This window comes from Ranitomeya imitator, chromosome 2 (genome assembly GCF_032444005.1).
Source record: "Ranitomeya imitator isolate aRanImi1 chromosome 2, aRanImi1.pri, whole genome shotgun sequence".
Taxonomy (NCBI): domain Eukaryota; kingdom Metazoa; phylum Chordata; class Amphibia; order Anura; family Dendrobatidae; genus Ranitomeya; species Ranitomeya imitator.
The window spans coordinates 487,702,292-487,729,070 of NC_091283.1; the positions used below are offsets into that span (position 1 = coordinate 487,702,292).

The window sequence follows — 26,779 nt, forward strand, 5'->3', positions numbered from 1 at the left end:
GAAAGGGTTAAAAATACACAGACACATTAAGAATAAAGTATTTTAATGAAATAATGAAACACACAGGTTTAACATATTTATTACACTCTCAATCCAAACGAAGCCCTCATTCTTTTGTAAAAAAAAATCCCAAATAAAAAAGCAACAGTATCCCATACCTGTCCGCTGTACAGTCAAGTCCCACGCTGCAATCCATCTCAAGGGGTTAAATAGTTTACAACCTGGAGCGGTGCTAATGCTACCGGCCGGGCTGTAAACCACGGAGGAATGAATGAAAAGCTGCCTGCACACCCTCCCCACCTGACCGGACATGAGCTGATTAGGGTGGTAAAGTTTCTGAGCACTTTCCCACACTGTCAATTTCACCGCGTCAGGCGGGGAGTCTGCACAGCCTAAGTGACGTCAGCGTAGTCACTGAGGCTTTTATCGCATAGCACTCGTCCATACTACGCTCTAGTGTGACTCCGGCATAAAAAGGAAAATTGCAACTTTTAACCCTTCTAACATCCTAATAAAAAAAAAAAAGTTTCAAAACTCACCCTGATGTAAAGTAGACATATAGTAAATTATGTTTATTAACAATTTTTGTGCTATGACTATTTTATGGGCATAAAAATTCAAAGTTTTAAGCTAGAGATTTTTTGCACCTAAATTTTCTTGAAATTTCAGATATTTTCATAAATAAATGCAATTCATATTGACCTAATTATACCATTATAATAAAGTACAATGTGTCTTGAAAAAATATTCTGAGAATCACTTGGATATGTAGAAGAAATTCAGAGTTATTACCACATAGAGTGACACAGTTCAGATTTAAATAAAATTTGGCTGGTCAATGAAGCTAAAAACTGTCTTTAGCAGAAAAGGGTTAATGCATTTTTTTTTCCATAAAATGAACAACCACCCCTTTAACTTGCATGTAACCCTCTGTATTGTGTGATGTTGGTTGAAGTCACATAAACCTTATTTATTGATTGTGCCGGTTCCATCATCATCATTTTTTGTTTTCCAACAATTGTTTTACATTTTTTTTCCACTGTTTCCTGGCATATATTATAGATACCGGCTACACTACAGCTGACCATAAGTAACCTGGAAGAGAGTGGAAGCAACATTTCATTCCCGATGCAGATAAAGAGGTGAGGCACAGGCTTTCTTATATCATTTGAATTCCTCCATATATAGTCATAAGGAAAACTAAGAACACCCTCCTTGAATTTTATGGGGGTTTTTTTGTATCAAGATATAATAAAAAATAGAAAATGTAGTACAACCGCAGATGAACAACACATGACAATTTACACTGTGTCATTATTTATTTAACAAAAAACTACTAGGCCAAAATGTAACATAGTAACATAGTAACATAGTAACATAGTTAGTAAGGCCGAAAAAAGACATTTGTCCATCCAGTTCAGCCTATATTCCATCATAATAAATCCCCAGATCTACGTCCTTCTACAGAACCTAATAATTGTATGACACAATATTGTTCTGCTCCAGGAAGACATCCAGGCCTCTCTTGAACCCCTCGACTGAGTTTGCCATCACCACCTCCTCAGGCAAGCAAATGTAGGAATGTGTAAAAAAATTACATCCTTCGTGTCATGCTCCTGCAGTGCAGTATAACGCAACCTCCACCAAAGGGAGCTTGAGAGGGAAGTGAGACTGCGTACACAGAGAAGCACCACAGAGCAGCAGCATAGGCGCCACCAAGTGGCGAGAGAGTGGTCAAACAAGCCGAGTCAAAAAACAACACTAGGCAGAAGTACTAAAGGAATAAGCAATACACGTGGTCAGGAACAAGCTACTGTAATTGAGCATTCAAGAATTCAGCTTGAAAATAAACCTTCTTCTGGAATCTTCATACGTGCATCGTGCAGTCGAGTTAAGCTATCTGATGAAATATCTTTGTGTGAGTAACGATACATAGAGACATCTTAGAAGCAGTGTATCAAGACCCCCACACTCGCAGCCTAGTTATGGAGTCAGAATAGTACATTTAGAGAAAGGCTAAAGAAGTATTGCTTGTTTAGAAAGATTGTTTATCTGAGGTTGTATTTACCTGATATTAAGACATTTTAGGGACCTATTTAAGGACTATAAAATTCAAATAGGGTGTACTTTTATCATTACTGTAAGGCTGTGTGCACACGTTCAGGATTTTTCACGTTTTTTGTGTTTTTTCGCTATAAAAACGCGATAAAAACGCTTAAAAAGGCATACATATGCATCCCATCATTTATAATGCATTCCGCGGTAAAAGCATCGTGGTAAAAAGTGCAGCATGTTCATTAATTTTGCGGATTTATAGTGGATTCCCACTATATTATTGCATTGGGAACCTCCGAAAAAAAAAAACACAAAAAATCTGCAAAAAACGTGAGAAAAACGGGGAAAAAAAGGAAGCGGATTTCTTGCAGAAAATGTCCGGTTTTGTTCAGGAAATTTCTGCAAGAAATCCTGACGTGTGCACATAGCCTAAATGCAGATGACTTTTTCAATTCTGAATTTTCTGTATTTGAGCAAAAAGACTTGCTGAATCCTTGTTATCATTGTGAAGTCTGCAAGTCTACTCATCGGGGAGGTGCCAGGGATGCCGGGACTTAGCAGGTCACGCAACCACAGACTACCAACATAACCGCTGGACTAGGGTTTTGATAAACAAAAATTTTTGCTCAGCTGTAGAACTATGAGTCATCTGGCAGAAAAATGGAAAATAATCTTATAAGTAGGTTTTTTCTAGCCTTTTTGATAGCCTCCACAGGTTATGTTCTTCTTCACCTCTTCAGTATTACATCATAGAGATGTAAATAACCTTGCACAAGGTATCCCAGCAAGAGCCATTCTGTCCCTTACCAAATGTTTTAAAGTGTATAGGTCAATAACATTGAAAATAAAACATGAACGCTTATAAGTATTATTACTTTTCAGCCGAAACAGTCACAACTCAAGCAGCCCAATAGTTTGGGTACACTTGGACATCATAGTAAAAATGTCACTTGACCTCAGAGGGTAAGTATGTTTGTAAGGGATTTTTATAAATGGATGTAGCCTATTGATAAAAGAAAGCTTCGGGTATAAAGTAGGTACAGTGTGGATAATAAAATTCCTACCAACTCTTAGAATGATTCTGGAATGATTGAACAATGTCTGGAACGATGCAGAGATTAGGTGTATTGGTTGGTCAAAAATGAATATCAACCTTTAACCCCTTAGTGACCGAGCCAAATTTTTGAAATCTGACCAGTGTCACTTTATGTGGTAATAACTCTGCAACGCTTCAACAAATCCCAGTGATTTTGAGATTGTTTTTTCGTGACACATTATACTTTATGATAATGGTAAATTTAGTTCAACATTTTTTGTGTTTATTTATAAAAAATATAAAAAATTTGAGAAAAATGTTAAAAAATTAGCAATTTTCTAAATTTGAATGATTATCCCTTTAATCCAGATAGTCATACAACAGCAAACCATTAATAAATAACATTTCCCACATGTCGGCTTTACATCAGCACCATTTGTAAAATGTTATTTTATTTTTTTAGCATTTTAGGAGGTTTAAAAATGTAGCAGCAATTTTTCATTTTTTCAAAGAAATTTACCACATTTATTTTTTTAGGAACTTATCCATGTTGAAGTGACTTTAGGGGTCTCATATATTGGGAAACCCCCAAACGTGATACCATTTTAAAAACAGCACCCCCTGACATAATGAAAACTGCTGTCAGGTAGTTTATTAACCCTTCAGGTGCTTTACAGGAATTAATGCAAAGTGGTATGACAGAAATGAAAATGTGTATTTTTACCACCTAAATGTTGCTAACTTCTGAGCAGATTACTACAGCCGTCAGACTCTAAAGGTACCTTCACACATAACGATATTGTTAACGATATCGTTGCTATTTGTGACGTAGCAACGATATCGTTAATGAAATCGTTATGTGTGACAGCGACCAACGATCAGGCCCCTGCTGGGAGATCGTTGGTCGCTGAATAAAGTCCAGAACTTTATTTCATCGCTGGACTCCTGCTGACATCGCTGGATCGGCGTGTGTGACACCGATCCAGCGATGTCTTCACTGGTAACCAGGGTAAACATCGGGTAACTAAGCGCAGGGCCGCGCTTAGTAACCCGATGTTTACCCTGGTTACCATGCTAAAAGTTAAAAAAAACAAACACTAGATACTTACCTACCGCTGTCTGTCCTCCAGCGCTGTGCTCTGCACTCCTCCTGTACTGGCTGTGAGCCGGAAAGCAGAGCGGTGACGTCACCGCTCTGCTTTCCGGCTCACAGCCAGTACAGGAGGAGAGCAGAGAAGCAGAGCGCAGCGCTGGAGGACCGACGGCTGTAGGTAAGTATGTAGTGTTTGTTTTTTTTTACTTTTAGCATGGTAACCAGGGTAAACATCGGGTTACTAAGCGCGGCCCTGCGCTTAGTTACCCGTTGTTTACCCTGGTTACCGGCATCGTTGGTCGCTGGAGAGCTGTCTGTGTGACAGCTCTCCAGCGACCAAACAGCGACGCTGCAGCGATCCGGATCGTTGTCGGTATCGCTGCAGCGTCGCTTAATGTGAAGGGACCTTAAGGCCGCTATTTGGTCATGAATTGCCATCACAAACATCAGGACCACACAACCAAGATCTGAGGGCACCAATTGGGATAAAGAAGAAGCCCCCACACTCTGTTAACCATTTATAATGATGTAGTCACTATTGACAGCAGCATCTAAGGGGTTAAACAGATTTAGAAGGTGCAAACACTGATCGTGGCTGATACAGCAAGTTGTCAGCTATAGTGTACAGCCGACAGCTGCTGGATTGTCATCTGTATGGGGAGGCTATTCTCTTATATCTCAGGTCAGTTAAAAGACGTATTGGCGGTCATTAAGGGGGGTTGTACCCTTTCAGAGGCAATGCATGCAAAACCGAAAACATGGGCCATAACGTAGGTCGGTATAAAGGTACCTTCACACATAACGATATTGTTAACGATATCGTTGCTATTTGTGACGTAGCAACGATATCGTTAATGAAATCGTTATGTGTGACAGCGACCAACGATCAGGCCCCTGCTGGGAGATCGTTGGTCGCTGAATAAAGTACAGAACTTTATTTCGTCGCTGGACTCCTGCTGACATCGCTGGATCGGCGTGTGTGACACCGATCCAGCGATGTCTTCACTGGTAACCAGGGTAAACATCGGGTAACTAAGCGCAGGGCCGCGCTTAGTAACCCGATGTTTACCCTGGTTACCATGCTAAAAGTAAAAAAAAACAAACACTACATACTTACCTACCGCTGTCTGTCCTCCAGCGCTGTGCTCTGCACTCCTCCTGTACTGGCTGTGAGCCGGAAAGCAGAGCGGTGACGTCACCGCTCTGCTTTCCGGCTCCCAGACAGTACAGGAGGAGAGCAGAGAAGCAGAGCGCAGCGCTGGAGGACAGACGGCTGTAGGTAAGTATGTACTGTTTGTTTTTTTTTACTTTTAGCATGGTAACCAGGGTAAACATCGGGTTACTAAGCGCGGCCCTGCGCTTAGTTACCCGATGTTTACCCTGGTTACCGGCATCGTTGGTCGCTGGAGAGCGGTCTGTGTGACAGCTCTCCAGCGACCAAACAGCGACGCTGCAGCGATTCGGATCGTTGTCTGTATCGCTGCAGCGTCGCTAAATGTGAAGGGGCCTTTAGTGTAATGTGTAAGTGTACATTCACACTGTGGCCATTAACAAATATGACCTAGCGTAAAGGCAATGAATAGATGCACTGCAGTAAGTAAATAAATAGTAGTAATGCATGTAAAACACACAGGATACTTAGTTTTACTTTTTTTGATTAAAAGAATGGAAAAGCCACCCCACCGCAACAAGGCATAGCCAATCGAAATGGTCCCTAACTCTATCATCTCACCTCACTATGTGCCAGCAGGCCTCAAAACCGACAGGGGCACAGAAGGACCTTGGCCTGACTGGCTGGGGGTCACACACCCACAAAAGTACAAAGAACCAAAAACATGGGTCAGCACAAATATTGGTATAATTGTAATGTGTGGGTGCACATTCACACTGTGGATGTTGAGAGACAAATATAACCTGCTAGCACACAGCAAGGTGTCAGAGTTAGGATCTGTCTTGATTGGGCACACCTGGTTGTGGCGAGATCACTTTTACGCTTTTTTGATTAAAAAAAATATCAACGAAGTACCCTTTGTTTTTACATGTATTATGACTATCTCAGAGGTGTATCCAGGTTTTTTGACACCTGGGCAAGAATTCAGTTTGGTGGCCCCTCCTCCCCCCCCCCCCAAGCACACATGCGATTTACACAGTCATATGCCGATGAGCTGCACTTCCTAATTCTCTCAATGTGCAGTGAAAAGCTGAGAAAAGCTGGAACAAAAGCTTGTTGCCCCGTGAACGTAAGATTGAAAATATAAGTGAAGCTGTCATGTGATGACTGATGGAACCAGCAAGCAGAGCTGAATCCTGGCAGTGAAGATATTACATGCTGTTAGGATTGGCTGCAGGGCTTCATTTTATAATTAAAGGGTTTGTTCAAGTTAGAAATAAAAGTTTGCAGTCACACTATGTGCTTCTGTATTCTCACAGAGTATGCACTGCATGCTTTTATAATTCTCCCCTGCACAAGCATGTGACTTGTAAACTTCTGGCCACATTGTGACTAGACGTGTCCGGCCTCGCTCAATTCATTTTCATTGAGTGAGGCCACACATGTCTAGTCAGCGCGTGATCGCGTGTATGCAAATCGTCGGCACGAGGGAATTCTGTCAGAGTGCAGTGAGCACTGTGAGAATTCTGAAGTCTGCAGTCATGGAGAATGACTGCAGACTCATCACAAACGTGGACATCCCCTTTAATGCTCTTAACATAAATAAAAAGATGAGAATTAATCAGTATCACAAAAAAACATATACAACCAGGTACCTTATAGATGATGTTGTCTCCGGAGTCGTTCTCTTTCTTTTCTTCTTCATATAGTCCAGACGCCATGATCAGTTTTCTTATCCACATCTCGTCTCAGATGCAGATTTCCATCTTCTCCGGTGTTTTACAGCACATCCCCACATGACACCCTTAAAGATAGCAATGTCATTATAATGCTCCTGAATAAAAATATCTTTCCTCCACTGAACCCCTGAATAAATGATTTCCCCTCACTATATTCCCTGCACAAAATATGACCCCACGCTGTCCCTGTTATGGTACATGCTCTCCACACTGCCCTCTCCTTTCTATACTGGACACCCTTTTCCCACTATCCTCTCACACTGAGTCCCACCTATAGGGCCTTGTCTCTATACTGTGCCCCCTCACCACACTCCCCCTTCTTGGCTTACTATCCCTTCCTGGCTGTGGACTTACACTGTACCCCCATGCTGCCCCCCACACACACTACTCAGTCTTTATTCTGTGCACGCACACACTTTTCTCTCTCCATACTGTCTCCTCATACTATTCCCCTCAATAGTCTCCTGACATGTTTCCCCCTCCCTCCTCATACATTTACCCTCTCATTCTCCAAACTGCCTCCTCACACATCCCCCGACTCCCCATACAGTCTGCACCCATCCCATCACCATTGCTCCCCATACTGTCCGCACCCACCCCCAACTCATCATACTGTGTCCGCACCCATTCCCTCACTCACCATACTGTGTCTGCACTCATCTTCTGATTCTCCATATGCACCCATCCCCCCATAATGTTTCCTCATACAGTCATGGCCAAAAGTATTAACACCCCTGCAATTCTGTCAGATAATACTCACTTTCTTCCTGAAAATGATTGCACTCACAAATTCTTTGGTATTATTATCTTCATTTAATTTGTCTTAAATGAAAAAACACAAAAGAGAATGAAGCAAAAAGCAAAACATTGATCATTTCACACAAAACTCCAAAAATGGGCCAGACAAAAGTATTTAGCCAAAATAACTGCGACCAACCGCTTCCAGTAACCATCAATGAATTTGTTACAATGCTCTGCTGGAATTTTAGACCATTCTTCTTTGGCAAACTGCTCCAGGTCCCTGATATTTGAAGGGTGCCTTCTCCAAACTGCCATTTTTAGATCGTTCCACAGGTGTTTTATGGGATTCAGGTCTGAACTCATTGCTGGCCACCTTAGAAGTCTCCAGTGCTTTCTCTCAAACCATTTTCTAGTGCTTTTTGAAGTGTGTTTTGGGTCATTGTCCTGCTGGAAGACCCATGACCTCTGAGGGAGACCCAGCTTTCTCACACTGGGCCCTACATTATGCTGCGATATTTGTTGGTAGTCTTCAGACTTCATAATGCCATGCACACGGTCAAGCAGTCCAGTGCCAGAGGCAGCAAAGCAACCCCAAAACATCAGGGAACCTCCGCCATGTTTGACTGTAGGGACCGTGTTCATTTCTTTGAATGCCTCTTTTTTTCCCCTGTAAACTCTATGTTGATGCCTTTGCCCAAAAAGCTCTACTTTTGTCTCATCTGACCAGAGAACATTCTTCCAAAACGTTTTAGGCTTTTTCAGGTAAGTTTTGGCAAACTCCAGCCTGGCTTTTTTATATCTCGGGGAAAGAAGTGGGGTCTTCCTGGGTCTCCTACCATACAGTCCCTTTTCATTCAGATGCCGACGGATAGTACGGGTTGACACTGTTGTACTCTCGGACTGCAGGGCAGCTTGAACTTGTTTGGATGTTAGTCGAGGTTCTTTATCCAACATCCGCACAATCTTGCGCTGAAATCTCTTGTCAATTTTACTTTTCCATTAACATCTAGGGAGGTTGGCCACAGTGCCATGGGCTTTAAACTTCTTGATGACACTGCGCACGGTGCACACAGGAACATTCAGGTCTTTGGAGATGGACTTGTAGCCTTGAGATTGCTCATGCTTCCTCACAATTTGGTTTCCCAAGTCCTCAGACAGTTCTTTGGTCTTCTTTCTTTTCTCCATGCTCAATGTGGTACGCACAAGGACACAGGACAGAGGTTGAGTCAACTTTAATCCATGTCAACTGGCTGCAAGTGTGATTTAGTTATTGCCAACACCTGTTAGGTGCCACAGGTAAGTTACAGGTGCTGTTAATTACACAAATTAGAGAAGCATCACATGATTTTTCGAATGGTGCTAATACTTTTGTCCACCCCCTTTTTTATGTTTGGTGTGGAATGATATCCAATTTGGCTTTAGGACAATTATTTTTGTGTTTTTTCATTTAAGACAAATTAAATGAAGATAATAATACCAAAGAATTTGTGATTGCAATCATTTTCAGGGAGAAACTGAGTATTATCTGACAGAATTGCAGGGGTGTTAATACTTTTGGCCATGACTGTACATGCTCACCATCTCACCCCTTGCTCCTCATATTATGTCTTTAAATTTCTCCAGCTCCCTATATTATGTCTGCACCTGTCCCTTTCTTGATCTCCAAATTTGTGTCCTCAAATCTTCCCCATTACAATAAATGTCCCTCAAGCCTTGTTCAACTAAATCTCGCCCATCCAAAGTAAATCTCCCCCACACAGTAAATTTCCTCACACACAGTAAATCTACCCCACCACAGTAAATCTCTCCCACCCACACATTGAATCTCTCCTCCACACACAGTAAATCTCCCCCCACACAGTAAATCTCAACCACACAGTAAATCTCCCCCCACACACAGTGAATCTCTCTCTCACAAACAGTAAATTTCCCCTACCCAGTAAAGCCTAAATGGCTTTTGATTTTTGCCCGGATTAGAGCATGCCCAGGTTATAATTCTATAATTGCATTCCACCACAGTTGTTGTAGCAATATGAACATCCCTGAGCACATGGGGATGGCATTTTGCACTCCTATCACCTGGATTATACTCAAGAGTGACAAATTTTGCATAGGTATCTATTTCCTATTGCATTTATTTAGCGCCAGTGTCACTGTGTGACCCCATCCTCCTCTCCTCCAGCAGGGACGCTGACTCACTCACCACCCTGGCCATCGATCCACACTTTCTCCTTCTTCTGGGTCTGCACATGTCAGGCAGGGCTCGTGCGCTCGCAGTCTCGGTTTCTTAAAGAGACAGCGTACACTGTTATAAAGTGTCCCTAGCCAATGGCTATGAGGCATTTATTATTTAAGGCACCTCCACATGTTGGGAGGTGCTTGAGCAATGTGTTCTGTCAGTTTTTTGCATGCTGGCTAGTTGTCAGGTCCCCTATCCTTGTGTGCCTTTCTGTTCCTGCCTGTACCAATCTGTACCTGCTTGCTCCTCCTAGCACCTGCTGTGCCTTCCTGTATACCAGCTGTGCCAGACAGCACCTGCCCTGCCTTCCTGTTTACCAGATGTGCCTGCTAGTACTTGCCATGTCTTCCTGCATATCAGCCATGCCTGCCTGTAGCTGTTGTGTCCACCCATTCCTGGTTGTTCCAGCTTCCTACCGCTTTGGGCGTCAGCTGCTGTATGCCCGAGATCTGTCTTGTAGTAGCACTTTGCGTCCATCTGGAGCCGAATCTAACCATATTATCAGGGGCTCTAGTAAAGAGTCAGGTGTTTTAGTCCAGCCCCTCCAGGCTCTCCTCTGTCTGTAGCACAGTGGTTCCACTACCACGTGCGTTACAATTGATAGGTGTATGCATCTGTCCATATGCTAATTAACCAATGAGACTGCAGTGACTCAATTCCTGGTTACCTCCTATTATACCTGTATCAAGCCCTGTATAAACTTCTGCTGCTCCTCAATTTCTATGTTTCCCCTGGAAGAAGAGACAGCGAAACGTGGGTCTGGCACTACAAGGTAATACGTACTTGCAACATATAATAGTTTTTTTACAAAAGTATATGGATATAACTAGGGTTTTTATCATTTAGAGCCCACAATTATCATATCTTAGAGCAGGGGACCACAACTCTAGTCCTCAAGGGCCACCAACAGTGCAAGTTTTCAAGATTTCTTTAGCATTACACAAGGTGTTGGAATAATCACTCGTGCAGGTGATTAAATTATCACCTGTACAATACTAAGGGTACCGTCACACTATAACATTTCGATCGCTACGACGGTACGATTCGTGACGTTCCAGCGATATCGTTACGATATCGCTGTGTCTGACACGCAGCAGCGATCAGGGATCCTGCTGAGAATCGTACGTCGTAGCAGATCGTTTAGAACTTTCTTTCATCGCTGGATCTCCCGCTGTCATCGCTAGATCGGTGTGTGTGACACCGATCTAGCGATCTAGCGATGCGATCCAGCGATGCGTTTGCTTGTAACCAGGGTAAACATCGGGTAACTAAGCGCAGGACTGCGCTTAGTTACCCGATGTTTACCCTGGTTACAAGCGTTAAACTAAAAAAAAACAAACAGCACATACTTACATTCTGGTGTCCGTCAGGTCCCTTGCCGTCTGCTGCAGAGCACAGCGGCTGTGCTTTCACTTTCACTTTACGGCCGGCAGTCACTGAGTGCGGGAAGCAGACTGCAAGGGACCTGACGGACACCAGAATGTAAGTATGTGCTGTTTTTTTTTTTTTTAGTTTAACGCTTGTAACCAGGGTAAACATCGGGTAACTAAGCGCGGTCCTGCGCTTAGTTACCCGATGTTTACCCTGGTTACCCAGGGACCTCGGCATCTTGGTAGCTGGAGAGCTGTCTGTGTGACAGCTCCCCAGCGACCACACTACGATTTACCTACGATCACGGCCAGGTCATATCGCTGGTCGTGATCGTAGGTAAATCGTATAGTGTGACGGTACCCTAAGGAAATCCTGAAAACATGCACTGTTGGTGGCCCTTGAGGATTGGAGTTGTGGACCCCTGTCTTACAAGTTTTCCAATACTGATCCATATTACAAAATAATGAACGTACCACTTTCTCAATGTTTTTGGATGTAAGATGCTTCGATAAACTTCTTTTTAATCTGTATTGTTACCACCAACTTTTTCTCTTGTATTTATATTTTTAACCAATAAAATTGTTACTGCTATACATGTGTGGTCACACTTGTAGGTTTTGTGTCATGTGCTGATAATGACCACCATTTCTTTACATCTCTCACTTCACTGGCCCACTGGTTTGCTGCCAATTCTGTAGGTTATATAATTCTATCCAAACAGATTTTTTTTTAAATTCCTTGCTGACAATATCCATGTATAAAACAGAAAGTAGGAGTTTAATACTAGGCCTGGTGGTCAGTGTGACAATTGCAAAATGTTTTATTTCCAATTCTCTGTGAAATAGGAGCATTCACCCTGCAGAAGTCATTCTCCCATTACCCAACTGGGAGCTAAAAGAGGATTCGACAAACCCCAGTGATAGAGGAGAAATGGTGACACAGATCTATGAGGTAAACATTTTCCTGTATTTGGACTTGACTTCACATGTGTGAACAGATACATAAGCAGAAATGTGGCTTATTTTCTAACAAATCAATGGAAAATTTGTGGTGCTGCTTTGAGGCCACAGAAACTTCTATAGATTATTTCTACTTATGACAATGCTGTATCATAACACAATCAACCTCCTCGGGAAAGGCCGCATCTGTAGAATTACATAGTGTGAGGCAGTGACCCCTGTTGCAGCTAGGGGGTGCTGTATGTCCTCCTCAGAATACACACTGGGGCGTATTGAAGCCATGGAAGTGCATGGCAGTCGCAAGCGTAACTGTGATGGTGAGACAGTGACCGGCATTATTGTAAATGGTTGGTATCTGTCGCAGAGGAGATCCTCTGCGCTGTAAGCCAGTAATGCTGTTGTTCTGGGACCTGTGTTTGTGTAGTTGTAAAGGGAGGCTTACAGGGTTAGTCGGAGAGCTGGGCAGGTCTGACTAACCATACACACCTCCCACCTATGGGAGTGACTACAGTGATATAATGTGACTGAGGTATAGTCACATGGTCAGAGTGTATGAGTGTATGAACCTGAAGGCCTGTGTGTTGGGAGGTCCTGTGTTGACTGGATCCCTGAAAAGCACACGGAGAGGCCACATACCTGAAGACCTGTGTGTTAGGCGGTCCTGGGAGTAGGACGGACGTCCTGAATAGCACACGGAGAGGCGGTGGACCTGGATGTCCTCTGTGTTGGAAAGTCCTGGGAGTAGGATTGGATTCCTGAAGAGCATGGGGTGAGGTCATGTCCTGCAGAGCCTGTGACGGCTACTGTGGGGAAGCTACCATCCTTCTGTGGGTCTGGAAGTGTCAGGTGGCCTGGTGAGCAAGGCATTGTCCAGGACGGTGATCCCAGTTAGGCAGCTTCCCTGGGAGAGAAGACTGACGAGGACTCAGCGTGTGGAGCAGGAGCTCCTGTAAGGTAACTCCAGATAAAGGGGGTTATGGGCAGACAAGTATCTGCCAGTGAAACAGACTGTTAGTGCCTATGATGTTCCATGGAAGTTAATGAACTGTGTGGTCTCCTACGGTAACTGGAGGAAGGGAGGTTCAGCGTGTTTAGAGACTGCAACTTAATGTCGTGCTATGTGAGTAGAGATATTGATACAGCGCATGGACACCCCCGGGAACTAGTCAGACGATAACTGGCGGGTGTAGTGTCTGAAAAGTGGTTAAAGCCGTGTACTATGAACTATATGTGTGTGGTGTATAACATGGTGGTTTATGATGCCTAAATAAACTGCATGGACTGCTTAATGGAGAAAATTGTGCCTGTGTGACTGAATCCCGTTGGCAAGGGAGTGTCCCCCATCACATACAGTAAGCGATATCTTACAATAGTAATTGGTTGACCACGTAATGGTTGGATAGGCTCGGCACACCACAGCGTTTCTGAGTCTCTTGTTCTGGCTCATAGTTTGGATTCCGAATCACGAGGGGGGTAGACTTAATAAAAAGAATCCCCTTTTAGAATATTATGTATCATTGTATGCTGTCTGTTACACTATTATCTATTTTATGTTCTTCCGTAGCTGCACAATGGTGGGCCGGGCACTGTTCACGTTCAACTAGTCATTCAAAGCCCCGAGGACTATGAAGGGGAGTTGTTTCTGTACCCATTCAGTCTGATGATAGACGACAACATGAAATGTTCTCCCATGCCACCTGTAAATGCTCTACAGGTCAGTGGATCCCGCCATCTTATCACATGCCAACACTTGTTTCTGATCCAAATTCCTTTCCCAAAAGATATGCCGTATTTCTAGCTGGGTTTCTGATTTTTTTTACAGTAGACATTAATGAAAATCTGTGTCTCTAACTGCAGATTATCTTTCAAGTTCACTGTTGCTCCAGTGGATTTGCTAACTTGTTCTGTAGCCAAATATTTTGCAGATAAATCTGTGATTATAATCTTTGTTATATGATTTGTTTTTATATTTAGCTTATGCAGCCAACTGTGGCCCCTGTCAGCAAGGCAGACAGTCATAGAGTGAATAGGAGAGAATTGCCAAGAGGTGAACAGGATGTTGTAATGACAGAAAATGGAAACAAAACCACCGCAGAAGATGTTCTCTACCCTAAACTACCCATTCTGCTGGTATGTACCAAGGATGATCATTCTAGTATAGCACCAGGTACAGTGCAGTTTACCTTACAGGGTCATCCCTCACCTACCCCATTGCTCATGTTCACCCTTCACACGATTCTGTGTTCACTCCCTCTGGTTTTCCGGTGATGACTTTTAGGCCTCTAGCACATCCCACGCTGCATAGTGTACAGGAATGACATTGGCGTCTATGATGTGGGTCACCATTTTGGGTCACCAAGTCTAAATATGGTGAATCTGAAGTTTTTTGTGAAAAAATTTAATTTAAAGGGAAGGTACCGCGTTTGTAGTAGGTCATTAATAAATCACTGTAATGTAGCATAACATTTTATGTTTATGATGGAATATAGGCTGAACTGGATGGACAAATGTCTTTTTTCGGCCTTACTAACTATGTTACTATGTTACTATGCTGCTATAAGCAAGTTTGAAATGCATGTGAAACAGATTTCATGTGTTATATGAGTTTAAAGAAGGCACTGGGGGCTGACATCTTGGTTTTGCAGCAGTAGCAGGACACTATCAGTGTCAGATTACGGCACCCCATGGACATAGGAGATAATAGACCGGCGCTGACCCTATCTGTAACATTGCAGCAGCATTAGCAGTGAGCTGGGCACGCCTCTGTGGGCTGCACAACTCACTGCTGTAGGTGTGACTAGCTGCCATTTTATTATAGCCCTGTGCTATCTGCCGAGCTCCACTTACTCTCTATCGCAGGACAGAAGAAGCCCTCACTGCTCCTCTGTACTCCAGGCAGGCACATCCTCTGCTCCTCACATGCTGCCCTGTGTGCTTCTCCTGCTGTGTCCCCCCTCACACACAGTCCCTGTGATCTCCAGTAAGCTGCACTCACAGCCTGCAGAGAGGGAGGTGACACCTGGAGATAGAGAGCAGGGCAGCTGACAGGGCAGGGATTAAGGTGGGGGAAGGGGGATGGCAAGAATGTTATTCACAAAAAATACTGCTGAGCCCACTGTGTTCTGCTCCTCTGTAAACAAGCTGTGCCTCTGATGCAGTAACTGCTGGTGATAGCAGGTCACAGGTCACACACAAAATGGTGCTGCCCTGTGATGCTGCTCTTCATTCTGCCCCAGGGATATTAGACCAACCAAAAGGGGAGGGAAATGGTGATGTCAGCAGTTACTGCCCCAATTTTCCAGCAAAGAGTAAAGCTGCTAAATCTTACTATAGCTGCTTGAGGTCTAAAACGGAAACTGCCCCCACTAGTGGTAAATATGTATATTTGTAGAAAAATATATAATATTTTTCATATAGAAATGTTTGCAAACAGTGCAAACATTGCATTAATACATTTTAATTACTATTTTAAGCTTAATTTCACAAAAAAAAAACAAAATACAAGAAAACTGGTGGCACCTTCCCTTTAAAGCAAATTACATTTTCATGAAATTAATTAACTGATCTCTACTGGCAACCCATTATGGTAAGGGCTGCCATTAACCCCTTCCCGACCCATGACGCCACGTAGGCGTCATGAAAGTCGGTGCCAATCCGACCCATGACGCCTATGTGGCGTCATGGAAAGATCGCGTCCCTGCAGATCCGGTGAAGGGGTTAACTCCCATTTCACCCGATCTGCAGCGACAGGGGGAGTGGTAGTTTAGCCCAGGGGGGGTGGCTTCACCCCCTCGTGGCTACGATTGCTCTGATTGGCTGTTGAAAGTGAAACTGCCAATCAGAGCGATTTGTAATATTTCACCTATTATAACGGGTGAAATATTACAATCCAGCCATGGCCGATGCTGCAATATCATCGGCCATGGCTGGAAATACTAATGTGCCCCCACCCCACCCCACCGATCGCCCCCCCAGCCCCCCGATCTGGCCGGTACACTGCTCTGGCTCCCCTCCATCCAGTGCTCCGCTCCCCCCCGTGCTCTTGTCTGCTCCCCCCGTGCTCCAATCACCCCCCCGTGCTCCAATCACCCCCCCTGCATTCCGATCCACCCCCCGTGCTCCGTTCCACCCCCCCATGCTCCGTTCCACGCCCCCGTGCTCCGTTCCGCGCCTGCCGCGCTCCGATTCCCCCCCCCGTGCTCCGATCCCCCCCCCCGTGGTCCCCCCCACCCCATCATACTTACCGATCCTGCCGGGGTCCCGTCCATCTTCTCCCTGGGCGCCGCCATCTTCCAAAATGGCGGGCGCATGCGCAGTGCGCCCGCCGAATCTGCCGGCCGGCAGATTCGTTCCAAAGTGCATTTTGATCACTGAAGTAGATTATATCTCAGTGATCAAAATAAAAAAAATAATAAATGACCCCCCCCCCTTTGTCACCCCCATAGGTAGGGACAATAAAAAAATAAAGAAATTTTTTTTTTCCACTAATGTTAGAATAGGGTTAGGGTTAGGGTTAGGGGTAGGGTTAGGGGTATGGTTAGGGTTAGGGTTAGGGGTAGGGTTAGGGCTAGGGGTAGGGTTAGGGTTAGGGGTAGGGTTAGGGGTAGGGCTAGGGGTAGGGTTAGGGTTAGGGCTAGGGTTAGGGCTAGGGTTAGGGTTTCGGTATGTGCACACGTATTCTGGTCCTCTGCGGATTTTTCCGCTGCGGATTTGATAAATCCGCAGTGCTAAACCGCTCCGGATTTATGGCGGATTTAACGCGTTTTTTTTCTGCGCATTTCACTGCGGTTTTACAATTGCGATTTTCTATTTGAGCAGTTGTAAAACCGCTGCGGAATCTGCACAAAGAAGTGACATGCTGCGGAATGTAAACCGCTGCGTTTCCGTGCAGTTTTTCTGCAGCATGTGTACAGCGATTTTTGTTTCCCATAGGTCTACATTGAACTGTAAACTCATGGGAAACTGCTGCGGGTCCGCAGTGTTTTCCGCAGCGTGTGCACATACCTTTAGAATTAGGCCATGTGCCCACACTGCGGATTGGCCGCTGCGGATTCGCAGCAGTATTCCATCAGGTTTACAGTACCATGTAAACATATGAAAAACCAAATCCGCTGTGCCCATGGTGCAGAAAATACCGCGCGGAAACGCTGCGTTGTATTTTCCGCAGCATGTCAATTCTTTGTGCGGATTCCGCGGCGATTTACACCTGTTCCTCAATAGGAATCCGCAGGTGAAATCCGCACAAAAAACACTGGAAATCCGCGGAAAATCCGCAGGTAAAACGCAGTGCCTTTTACCCGCGGATTTTTCAAAAATGGTGCGGAAATATCTCACACGAATCCGCAACGTGGGCACATAGCCTTAGGGTTAGGGTTGGAATTAGGGTTGTGGTTAGGGTTGTGATTAGGGTTATGGCTACAGTTGGGATTAGGGTTAGGGGTGTGTTGGGGTTAGTGTTGGAGGTAGAATTGAGGGGTTACCACTGTTTAGGCACATCAGGGGTCTCCAAACGCAACATGGCGCCACCATTGATTCCAGCCAATCTCGTATTCAAAAAGTCAAATGGTGCTCCCTCACTTCCGAGCCCTGACGTGTGCCCAAACAGTGGTTTACCCCCACATATGGGGTATCAGTGTACTCAGGATAAACTGCGCAACAATTACTGGGGTCCAATTTCTCCTGTTACCCTTGTGAATCTAAAAAATGCTTGCTAAAACATCATTTTTGAGGAAAGAAAAATGATTTTTTATTTTCACGGCTCTGCGTTGTAAACGTCTGTGAAGCACTTGGGGGTTCAAAGTGCTCACCACATATCTAGATAAGTTCCTTGGGGGGTCTAGTTTCTAAAATGTGGTCACTTGTGGGGGGTTTCTACTGTTTAGGCACACCAGGGGCTCTGCAAACGCAATGTGACGCCCGCAGACCATTCCATCAAAGTCTGCATTTCAAAAGTCACTACTTCCCTTCTGAGCCCCGACGTGTGCCCAAACAGTGGTTTACCCCCACACATGGGGTATCAGCGTACTCAGGAGAAACTGGACAACAACTATTGGGGTCCAATTTCTCCTGTTACCCTTGGGAAAATAAAAAATTCTGGGCTAAATAATTATTTTTGAGGAAAGAAAACGTATTTATTATTTTCACGGCTCTGCATTATAAACTTCTATGAAGCACTTGGGGGTTCAAAGTGCTCACCACACATCTAGATAAGTTCCTTTCGGGGTCTAGTTTCCAAAATGGGGTCACTTGTGGGGGGTTTCTACTGTTAAGCCACATCAGGGGCTCTGCAAACGCAACGTGACGCCCACAGAGCATTCCATCAAAGTCTGCATTTCAAAACGTCACTACTTCACTTCCGAGCCCCGGCATGTGCCCAAACAGTGATTTACCCCCACATATGGGGTATCAGCGTACTCAGGAGAAACTGGACAACAACTTTTGGGGTCAAATTTCTCCTGTTACCCTTGGGAAAATAAAAAATTGCAGGCTAAAAGATCATTTTTGAGAAAATAATTTTTTTTTTTTTATTTTCATGGCTCTGCGTTATAAACTTCTGTGAAGCACTTGGGGGTTCAAAGTCCTCACCACACATCTAGATTAGTTCCTTTGGGGGTCTAGTTTCCAAAATGGGGTCATTTGTGGGGGATCTCCAATGTTTAGGCACACAGGGGCTCTCCAAACGTGACATGGTGTCCGCTAATGATTGGAGCTAATTTTCCATTTAAAAAGCCAAATGGCGTGCCATCCCTTCCGAGCCCTGCCGTGCGCCCAAACAGTGGTTTACGCCCACATATGGGGTATCAGCGTACTCAGGACAAACTGGACAACAATATTTGGGGTCCAATTTCTCCTATTATCCTTGGCAAAATAGGAAATTCCAGGCTAAAAAATCATTTTTGAGGAAAGAAAAATTATTTTTTATTTTCATGGCTCTGCGTTATAAACTTCTGTGAAGCACCTGGGGGTTTAAAGTGCTCAATATGCATCTAGATAAGTTCCTTGGGGGGTCTAGTTTCCAAAATGGGGTCACTTGTGGGGGAGCGCCAATGTTTAGGCACACAGGGGCTCTCCAAACGCGACATGGTGTCCGCTAACAATTGGAGCTAATTTTCCATTCAAAAAGTCAAATGGCGCGCCTTCCCTTCCGAGCCCTGCCGAGTGCCCAAACAGTGGTTTACCCCCACATATGAGGTATCGGCGTACTCGGGAGAAATTGCCCAACAAAGTTTATGATCCATTTTATCCTACTGCCCATGTGAAAATGAAAAAATTGAGGCGAAAAGAATTTTTTTGTGAAAAAAAAGTACTTTTTCATTTTTACAGATCAATTTGTGAAGCACCTGAGGGTTTAAAGTGCTCACTAGGCATCTAAATAAGTTCCTTGGGGGTTCTAGTTTCCAAAATGGGGTCACTTGTGGGGGAGCGCCAATGTTTAGGCACACAGGAGCTATCCAAACGCGACATGGTGTCCGCTAACGATGGAAATAATTTTTCATTCAAAAAGTCAAATGGCGCTCTTTCCCTTCCGAGCCTTACCATGTGCCCAAACAGTGGTTTACCCCCACATGTGAGGTATTGGTGTACTCAGGAGAAATTGCCCAACACATTTTAGGATCCATTTTATCCTGTTGCCCATGTGAAAATGAAAAAATTGAGGCTAAAAGAATTTTTTTGTGAAAAAAAAGTACTTTTTCATTTTTACGGATCAATTTGTGAAGCACCTGGGGGTTCAAAGTGCTCACTATGCATCTAGATAAGTTCCTTGGGGCGTCTAGTTTCCAAAATGGGGTCACTTGTGGGGGAGCTCCAATTTTTAGGCACACGGGTGCTCTCCAAACGTGACATGGTGTCCGCTAAAGAGTGGAGCCAATTTTTGATTCAAAAAGTCAAATGGCGCTCCTTCCCTTCCAAGCCCTGCCGTGCGCCCAAACAGTGGTTTACCCCCACATATGAAGTATCAGCGTACTCAGGACAAATTGGACAACAACTTTCGTGGTTCAGTTTCTCCTTTTACCATTGGGAAAATAAAAAAATTGTTGCTAAAAGATAATTTTTGTGACTAAAAAGTTAAATGTTCATTTTTTCCTTCCATGTTGCTTCTGCTGCTGTGAAGCACCTGAAGGGTTAATAAACTTCTTGAATGTGGTTTTGAGTACCTTGAGGGGTGCAGTTTTTAGAATGGTGTCACTTTTGGGTATTTTCAGCCATATAGACCCCTCAAACTGACTTCAAATGTGAGGTGGTCCCTAAAAAAATGGTTTTGTAAATTTCGTTGTAAAAATGACAAATCGCTGGTCAAATTTTAACCCTTATAACTTCCTAACAAAAAAAAATTTTGTTTCCAAAATTGTGCTGATGTAAAGTAAACATGTGGGAAATGCTATTTATTAACTATTTTGTGTCACATATCTCTCTGGTTTAACAGAATAAAAATTCAAAATGTGAAAATTGCAAAATTTTCAAAATTTTCGCCAAATTTCCGTTTTTATCACAAATAAACGCAGAATTTATTGACCTAAATTTACCACTAACATGAAGCCCAATATGTCACGAAAAAAGAATCTCAGAACTGCTAGGATCCGTTGAAGCGTTCCTGAGTTATTACCTCATAAAGGGACACTGGTCAGAATTGCAAAAAACGGCAAGGTCTTTAAGGTCAAAATAGGCTGGGTCATGAAGGGGTTAATGGATGTCACTGAGCATCTGCTGTCTCTGTAGGAAATGGCTCGTGTCAGATAGGTAAATATAAAATGTTAAAGGGTTTTAGCAAATAAAGTTATTGTTTGTATAGTGAGTTGTTAAAGTCTCCAATGTATCAATTCCAGTCCGTTTTCTGGGTCTCTGGTTACTGTCATTCAAGTAGTCGTGCAGTGGTTGGACATCTGTCCTGTCCTCGTTACAGTATAGAGAGAACTATGTCTTCTAATAGACTGAGTTCCTGTGTGTCCATCACTGGACTAGGAATAACATTCATCCCCTGAAAATATTTAATGGAGGACAGCAAGTATAGATCTGTAAAACCATGAGCAATTTGTACAGAAAGAAAACTGCATGACTATATGTAGAGTAAACTTTATTTGCTGAAACTTCTTTAAGACATTTATTTTGACAATTTGTGGAGTTTTACCTTTTTTGTGCTTCAGAATTGTATTAATTCATCTTGCTGGGAGATAAAATGTGTCATTCATGATATGGAAAGAGGGCAGAGAGCAACGCTAAAACTTGATTCTATTCTGTGGGTCTCAAGCTTCCTCAAGGTAAGCCCGAATTTAGATGTCTGCATCGAAAACTGGTGCTGGAGTTGCCTTTACTTTGCATTCACTGTTCTGGTCTGTGTGGAAAATGCACTGGCACACTGGCTATAATGGGTCAGTATGTTGGGTGTGGTGCACAATTGACCATTTATATGCTCATCTGAACAAGCCCATAGAAAAATTTAACCTATTTGGCTTTCTTGCTGATCATATATAAAGGGTCCTCATGGGTTTAATTAATAACAATTGGAGCCATGCAAGACATTTTCCACTCCCAATGGACAATCCTGGTACAGGAGCATTGCACCACGCTAAATAGTTTGCAAGAAAAAAGTTTATGTCTAACTTGTCTTTTATAAACCTTTATCACATAGCTAAAATACATTACATTAGTAGGGTTGAGCGACTTTTCTTTTTATAGGATTGGGTCGGGTTTCACGAAACCCGACTTTTTCAAAAGTCGGGTCGAGTGAAATCGGCCGATCCTATAGAAAAGTCGGGGTCGGCCGAAACACGAAACCCAATGCAGTGCATTGGGTTTCTAATGGTTCCCAGGGTCTGAAGGAGAGGAAACTCTCCTTCAGGCCCTGGGATCCATATTTAAGTGTAAAATAAAGAATCAAAATAAAAAATATTGCTATACTTACCCTCGGACGCGCCCTGGTTCTCACCGGCAACCTTCCTTCCTAAGAATGAGCGCCTGAAGGACCTTCGATGACGTCGCGGCTTGTGATTGGTCGCGTGAGCGGTCACATGGGCGTCACGTGACCAATCACAAGCCGCGACGTCATCTAAGGTCCTTCAGGCGCTGATTCTTAGGAAGGAAGGCTGCGGGTTAGAACCAGGGCGCGTCTGAGGGTGAGTATATACCTATTAGGAATATACTCACCCTCGGACGCGCCCTCGGACGCTTCCTTCCTAAGAATTAGCGCCTGAAGGACCTTAGATCAAGGCCCTTCAGGCGTTCATTCTTAGGAAGGAAGGCTGCCGGTGAGAACCAGGGCGCGTCCGAGGGTGAGTATATCAATATTTTTTCATTTTTATTCTTTATTTTACACTTAAATATGAATTCCGATACCGATACCGATATCTTAAACATATCGGAACTCGGTATCGGAATTCTGATTCCAGATCAGAAGATCGCCGACCTCATGGCCGACCCCACACAGGGGTCGGGTTTCATGAAACCCGACTTTGCCAAAAGTCGACGACTTCTGAATCTGGCCGACCCGTTTCGCTCAACCCTATACATTAACAATCACTTAAAGAAGCACTTCTCCCATTAAAGTTTTTATCCTCTTAATATAATGCAGTCATGATATTATATAGCACCGTGTACTTCCAATTGCTCATTTTGCTTTTCTGCCCAGCTAATTCTTCTCCTTTTTCTGCACCATGTAGAAACAGGAAGTTTCTTGTCCCTGCATTTATCATTCCCCTCTTCAACTCCTAACCTAGCTGCTCCCTTCTCTCTCCTGCCAGCGACTTTGCAGTAACTCATGACTCATACAGGGAAAATTGACCTCCTGTTTCTACATAGCGCTTAGAAGGATTCAGTTAGTCAGTTTTTTAATCTCGTGATGTCATAGACCTAATGGAAAACAGAAGAATTTACTAGGTAGAGGGGCAAAACGATTGTAAGTATACATGCTACTGTAATATGATGACTGCAATATATTAAGTGGATACATTTTTTTATGGGAGTGTGTTTTTTAAATGTTTGCTTATGCCCGGTGTCCATCAGATGGCATCGAGCACCTGGTGCTATGTAAAATACTCTTGGCCTCTAGGTATTATATCCAGTCTGAAATGTTATGTTCTCTTTTCCCATTGTACAGAGACCACAGCAGCAATTTACCTTGCGTTCCAATGGCTACTTCGAGGTGACAGGCGTCCCTTACAGGATCCAGCCTAAAGCCCTGATCACCAACCAGACCTCTGTAGGTTTTCTGACCTTCAGTTTGTATAAAGCTTTGGGACCTTACATACTCAGCTATACTGGGCCAGTTTGACAGATCTAAATGACAGATTGTTTTTTATGTCTGGCACTGATTTTACTAGTTGGGTGGTTATGTAGTCCTAAATATATAATATATGATGCCATTGTATGTTTCTGCTCGCAGGCTGACCTGGTGGTCCATTGGGTAACCCCTGATGGGCAGAAGGAAATCCCCTTATGGTGGATAATCCTTGGAGCCCTTGGGGGGCTGCTAATCCTGATGCTGTTTATATTTGTCATGTGGAAGGTGAGTGGGGCAAATGCTCACTATTACTGGCTGAGCTTGGTTTCCATAACATCCATTTGGGTTTATTTTCTCTCCCTCTTAAATTTAATCTACGTCTTGTGATTTTTGTAGTGCGGATTCTTTAGAAGGAACCGACCACCGACTGATGATGAGGACAGCTTAACTGGCGGGCAGTAATGGATGACCTCTCTCTTCCAGTGAAATGTCTTCACAGCTTGACGAACCTTTTGTACATGCCCACAGCCTAAAACTTTTAAGAACCCATAAAATGCCTGTTGAACACCTTTTTTACATTCATGGTGGACAGTGATGCAGTTTATTATTTTTAATGTTTTGCCAATTAAACAAAAAGCCCTTGTTTCTGTGGTAGTACACACTTGTTGGTCCAATTCTTGATGCTTTTAATGTCCTGGCTTGTAGCACTATGGTCTTGGGTCCAGTTCTGGCTAGGGGACTACTTCGCCATGCTTTGCCTGTGTATGTGTGACTTTTCTCCAACATGTCAAATACATACTTCTAGATAAACTAGCCCTGGTGTGTTTTTAGTGAAGGAAATGTAGACTGTGAGCCACATTAGAGACAGAGAGTGACATAGGCAATTGTTATCTATGTACATATCAGTTACCTCTGCCATAACCTACCTTAAGGTACCGTCACATTAAGCGACGCTGCAGCGATATAGACAACGATGCCGATCACTGCAGCGTCCCTGTGTGGTCGCTGGAGAGCTGTCACACAGACAGCTCTCCAGCGACCAACGATGCCGAGGTCCCCAGGTAACCAGGGTAAACATCGGGTTACTAAGCGCAGGGCCGCGCTTAGTAACTCGATATTTACCCTGGTTACCTAAAAAAAAAAAAAAAACACTACATACCGTACTTACATTCCAATGTCTGTCGCGTCCCTCGCAGTCAGCTTCCCGCACTGACTGTGAGGGCCGGCCGTAAAGCAGAGCACAGCGGTGACATCACCGCTGTGCTTTACGGCCGGCGCTCACAGTCAGTGCGGGAAGCTGACTGCGAGGGACGCGACAGACATTGGAATGTAAGTATGTAGTGTTTTTTTTTTTTAGGTAACCAGGGTAAATATCGGGTTACTAAGCGCGGCTAAGTGGTTACCAGTGAAGACATCGCTGAATCGTCATCACACACGCCGATTCAGCGGGTGATCCAGCGACAAAATAAAGTTCTGGCCTTCTAGCTCCGACCAGCGATCTCACAGCAGGATCCTGATCGCTGCTGCGTGTCAAACACAACGATATCTCTATCCAGGACGCTGCAACGTCACGGATCGCTATCGTTATCATTCTAAAGTCGCTCAGTGTGAAGGTACCTTTAGTCTCGTGGCTGTATCTGACATTCACACTCATACTCACCTACTTCTTGTGTCTTAACTCCCTAAAATGCCTTCTGAAATTCTCTGGGTCCGGCTCCATTATACAGTTGACATCTGCCTGTAACTGCAATGACCATGGTATTCAAGTAGCCATACAAAGGAGGGTATCGCCACATCTGCAAAAGTCTGAACTTTTATAATATCACATTATTTAACTTGTAATAGTGGAATCAATAAACAAATAAAAAATGCTAAAATTGCCGTCCCAACCCAAAAATTGAATAAAAAGTTACTGTATATACTGTACATACTAAAATGATACCAGGAAAAACTTTTTTTGTTTTAAAAAAAAATAAAATAAAAAAATAGATAAAAAAGGCAGGTGTGTTTACTAACACCAGGTCACAATCCTGTTTTTCTGCAGGATGCAGCAGACCCCCATGATAAAGGTGGAGACGGCAAGTGTGCAAAATACTGATGAAACATAGATACCATTCATGGCTGGGTTGTTATGAATTGTTACTAGTATGATAGATATGTAACAAGGTGGCCCAGGGCGATATTCCCAGCCTAGTCAACTAAGCCATAGTCAGTATACACCCCAGGACCTTGTATATGAAATAGACAGGACGGACACTGCTCCCCTCATGAGTTGCCTCTTTTGTCTCAGTCACTGCAGTCCAAGCAATCACAATCCAGGGTCACAGGAGTAATCCAACAGGGATAACTTTTATTTTCGTAGGATAAACAAGGTAGAAAGAGGTGATTGGAGAAAATACAATAGAGACTTCCTGCTCTTTCCCTACTTTTAGTCACTGCCGTCTCAGCATCAGCCACAGCAGCGGTCACCGTTCACAAGCACCATAATCTGGACGCTTCTAGTCCCTTCAGCATGAGCACTTGCACAGTCCTGTGCCCACCTCGGAGTGAAAGAGGAGATAGTCCATGCGCCGGAATCTGGACGCTTGAAGTCCCTTCGGTGGGGCACCACACGGTTCCGGTGTCTGCTTCACTGCCCCTGGTCCTGGGCAGCAATCTCTACCCCTCCTGGGGTTTTTCCAGCTTAGATTTCCCCCAGCCGGGGGTCCATAATGGGGACAGGCATCTTGCCTCCAGCCATGCTGTCTGGGCTCTGGCAATGCCCTGGTTGCTCCTATACATCTGCCCAGGGCAAACGTGCCAGGGCTACTGACTGGAAGCAGAAGCTTCCTGCTCTCTAGAGGCTGCTAGCCCAGCCCACCAAATTGAACTTTCCTGTCCTTGCCTCGAACTGTACAGGGGAACACAATACAGTTCAACAGCAATTAAAGGGGAACTCCCCACAACACCTAAATACAAACATAATGCAGTATACTACGCAGTAGGATAACATATTGACATATGACAGCACATAGTAAACGCATGAAACATGACATCTTTTCATAAAATGCATGGAGGCCACACAGAAAGGAGAGAGGGAGCACAGAGGTTCTCCGCCACCTCATTACAGGTACAACGATAAGTCTTGTAGAATATGCCAGTCATATAGATATCTGTACAGTATCTGGCTTACACCCTACTACTGATGCCCACACTATTAGAACATTAGATCAGGCGAGCT

The 26,779-nt window shown here is 43.9% G+C and overlaps 1 protein-coding gene across 1 annotated transcript in view; it reads left to right on the plus strand.

Moving 5' to 3' along the window:
• The window catches only part of ITGA2B (integrin subunit alpha 2b), a 153,605-nt gene extending 129,389 nt beyond the window's left edge, over positions 1-24,216 (plus strand). The window contains exons 23-31 of the mRNA XM_069751414.1: positions 1,063-1,142; positions 2,938-3,018; positions 12,231-12,336; positions 13,909-14,058; positions 14,319-14,474; positions 21,488-21,601; positions 23,437-23,538; positions 23,722-23,844; positions 23,956-24,216. Of these exons, the coding sequence (XP_069607515.1) occupies positions 1,063-1,142; positions 2,938-3,018; positions 12,231-12,336; positions 13,909-14,058; positions 14,319-14,474; positions 21,488-21,601; positions 23,437-23,538; positions 23,722-23,844; positions 23,956-24,021 (978 nt within the window). The 3' untranslated portion in view covers positions 24,022-24,216. The remainder of the gene's footprint in view (positions 1-1,062; positions 1,143-2,937; positions 3,019-12,230; positions 12,337-13,908; positions 14,059-14,318; positions 14,475-21,487; positions 21,602-23,436; positions 23,539-23,721; positions 23,845-23,955) is intronic.
• The last annotated feature ends 2,563 nt before the right edge of the window (positions 24,217-26,779 follow it).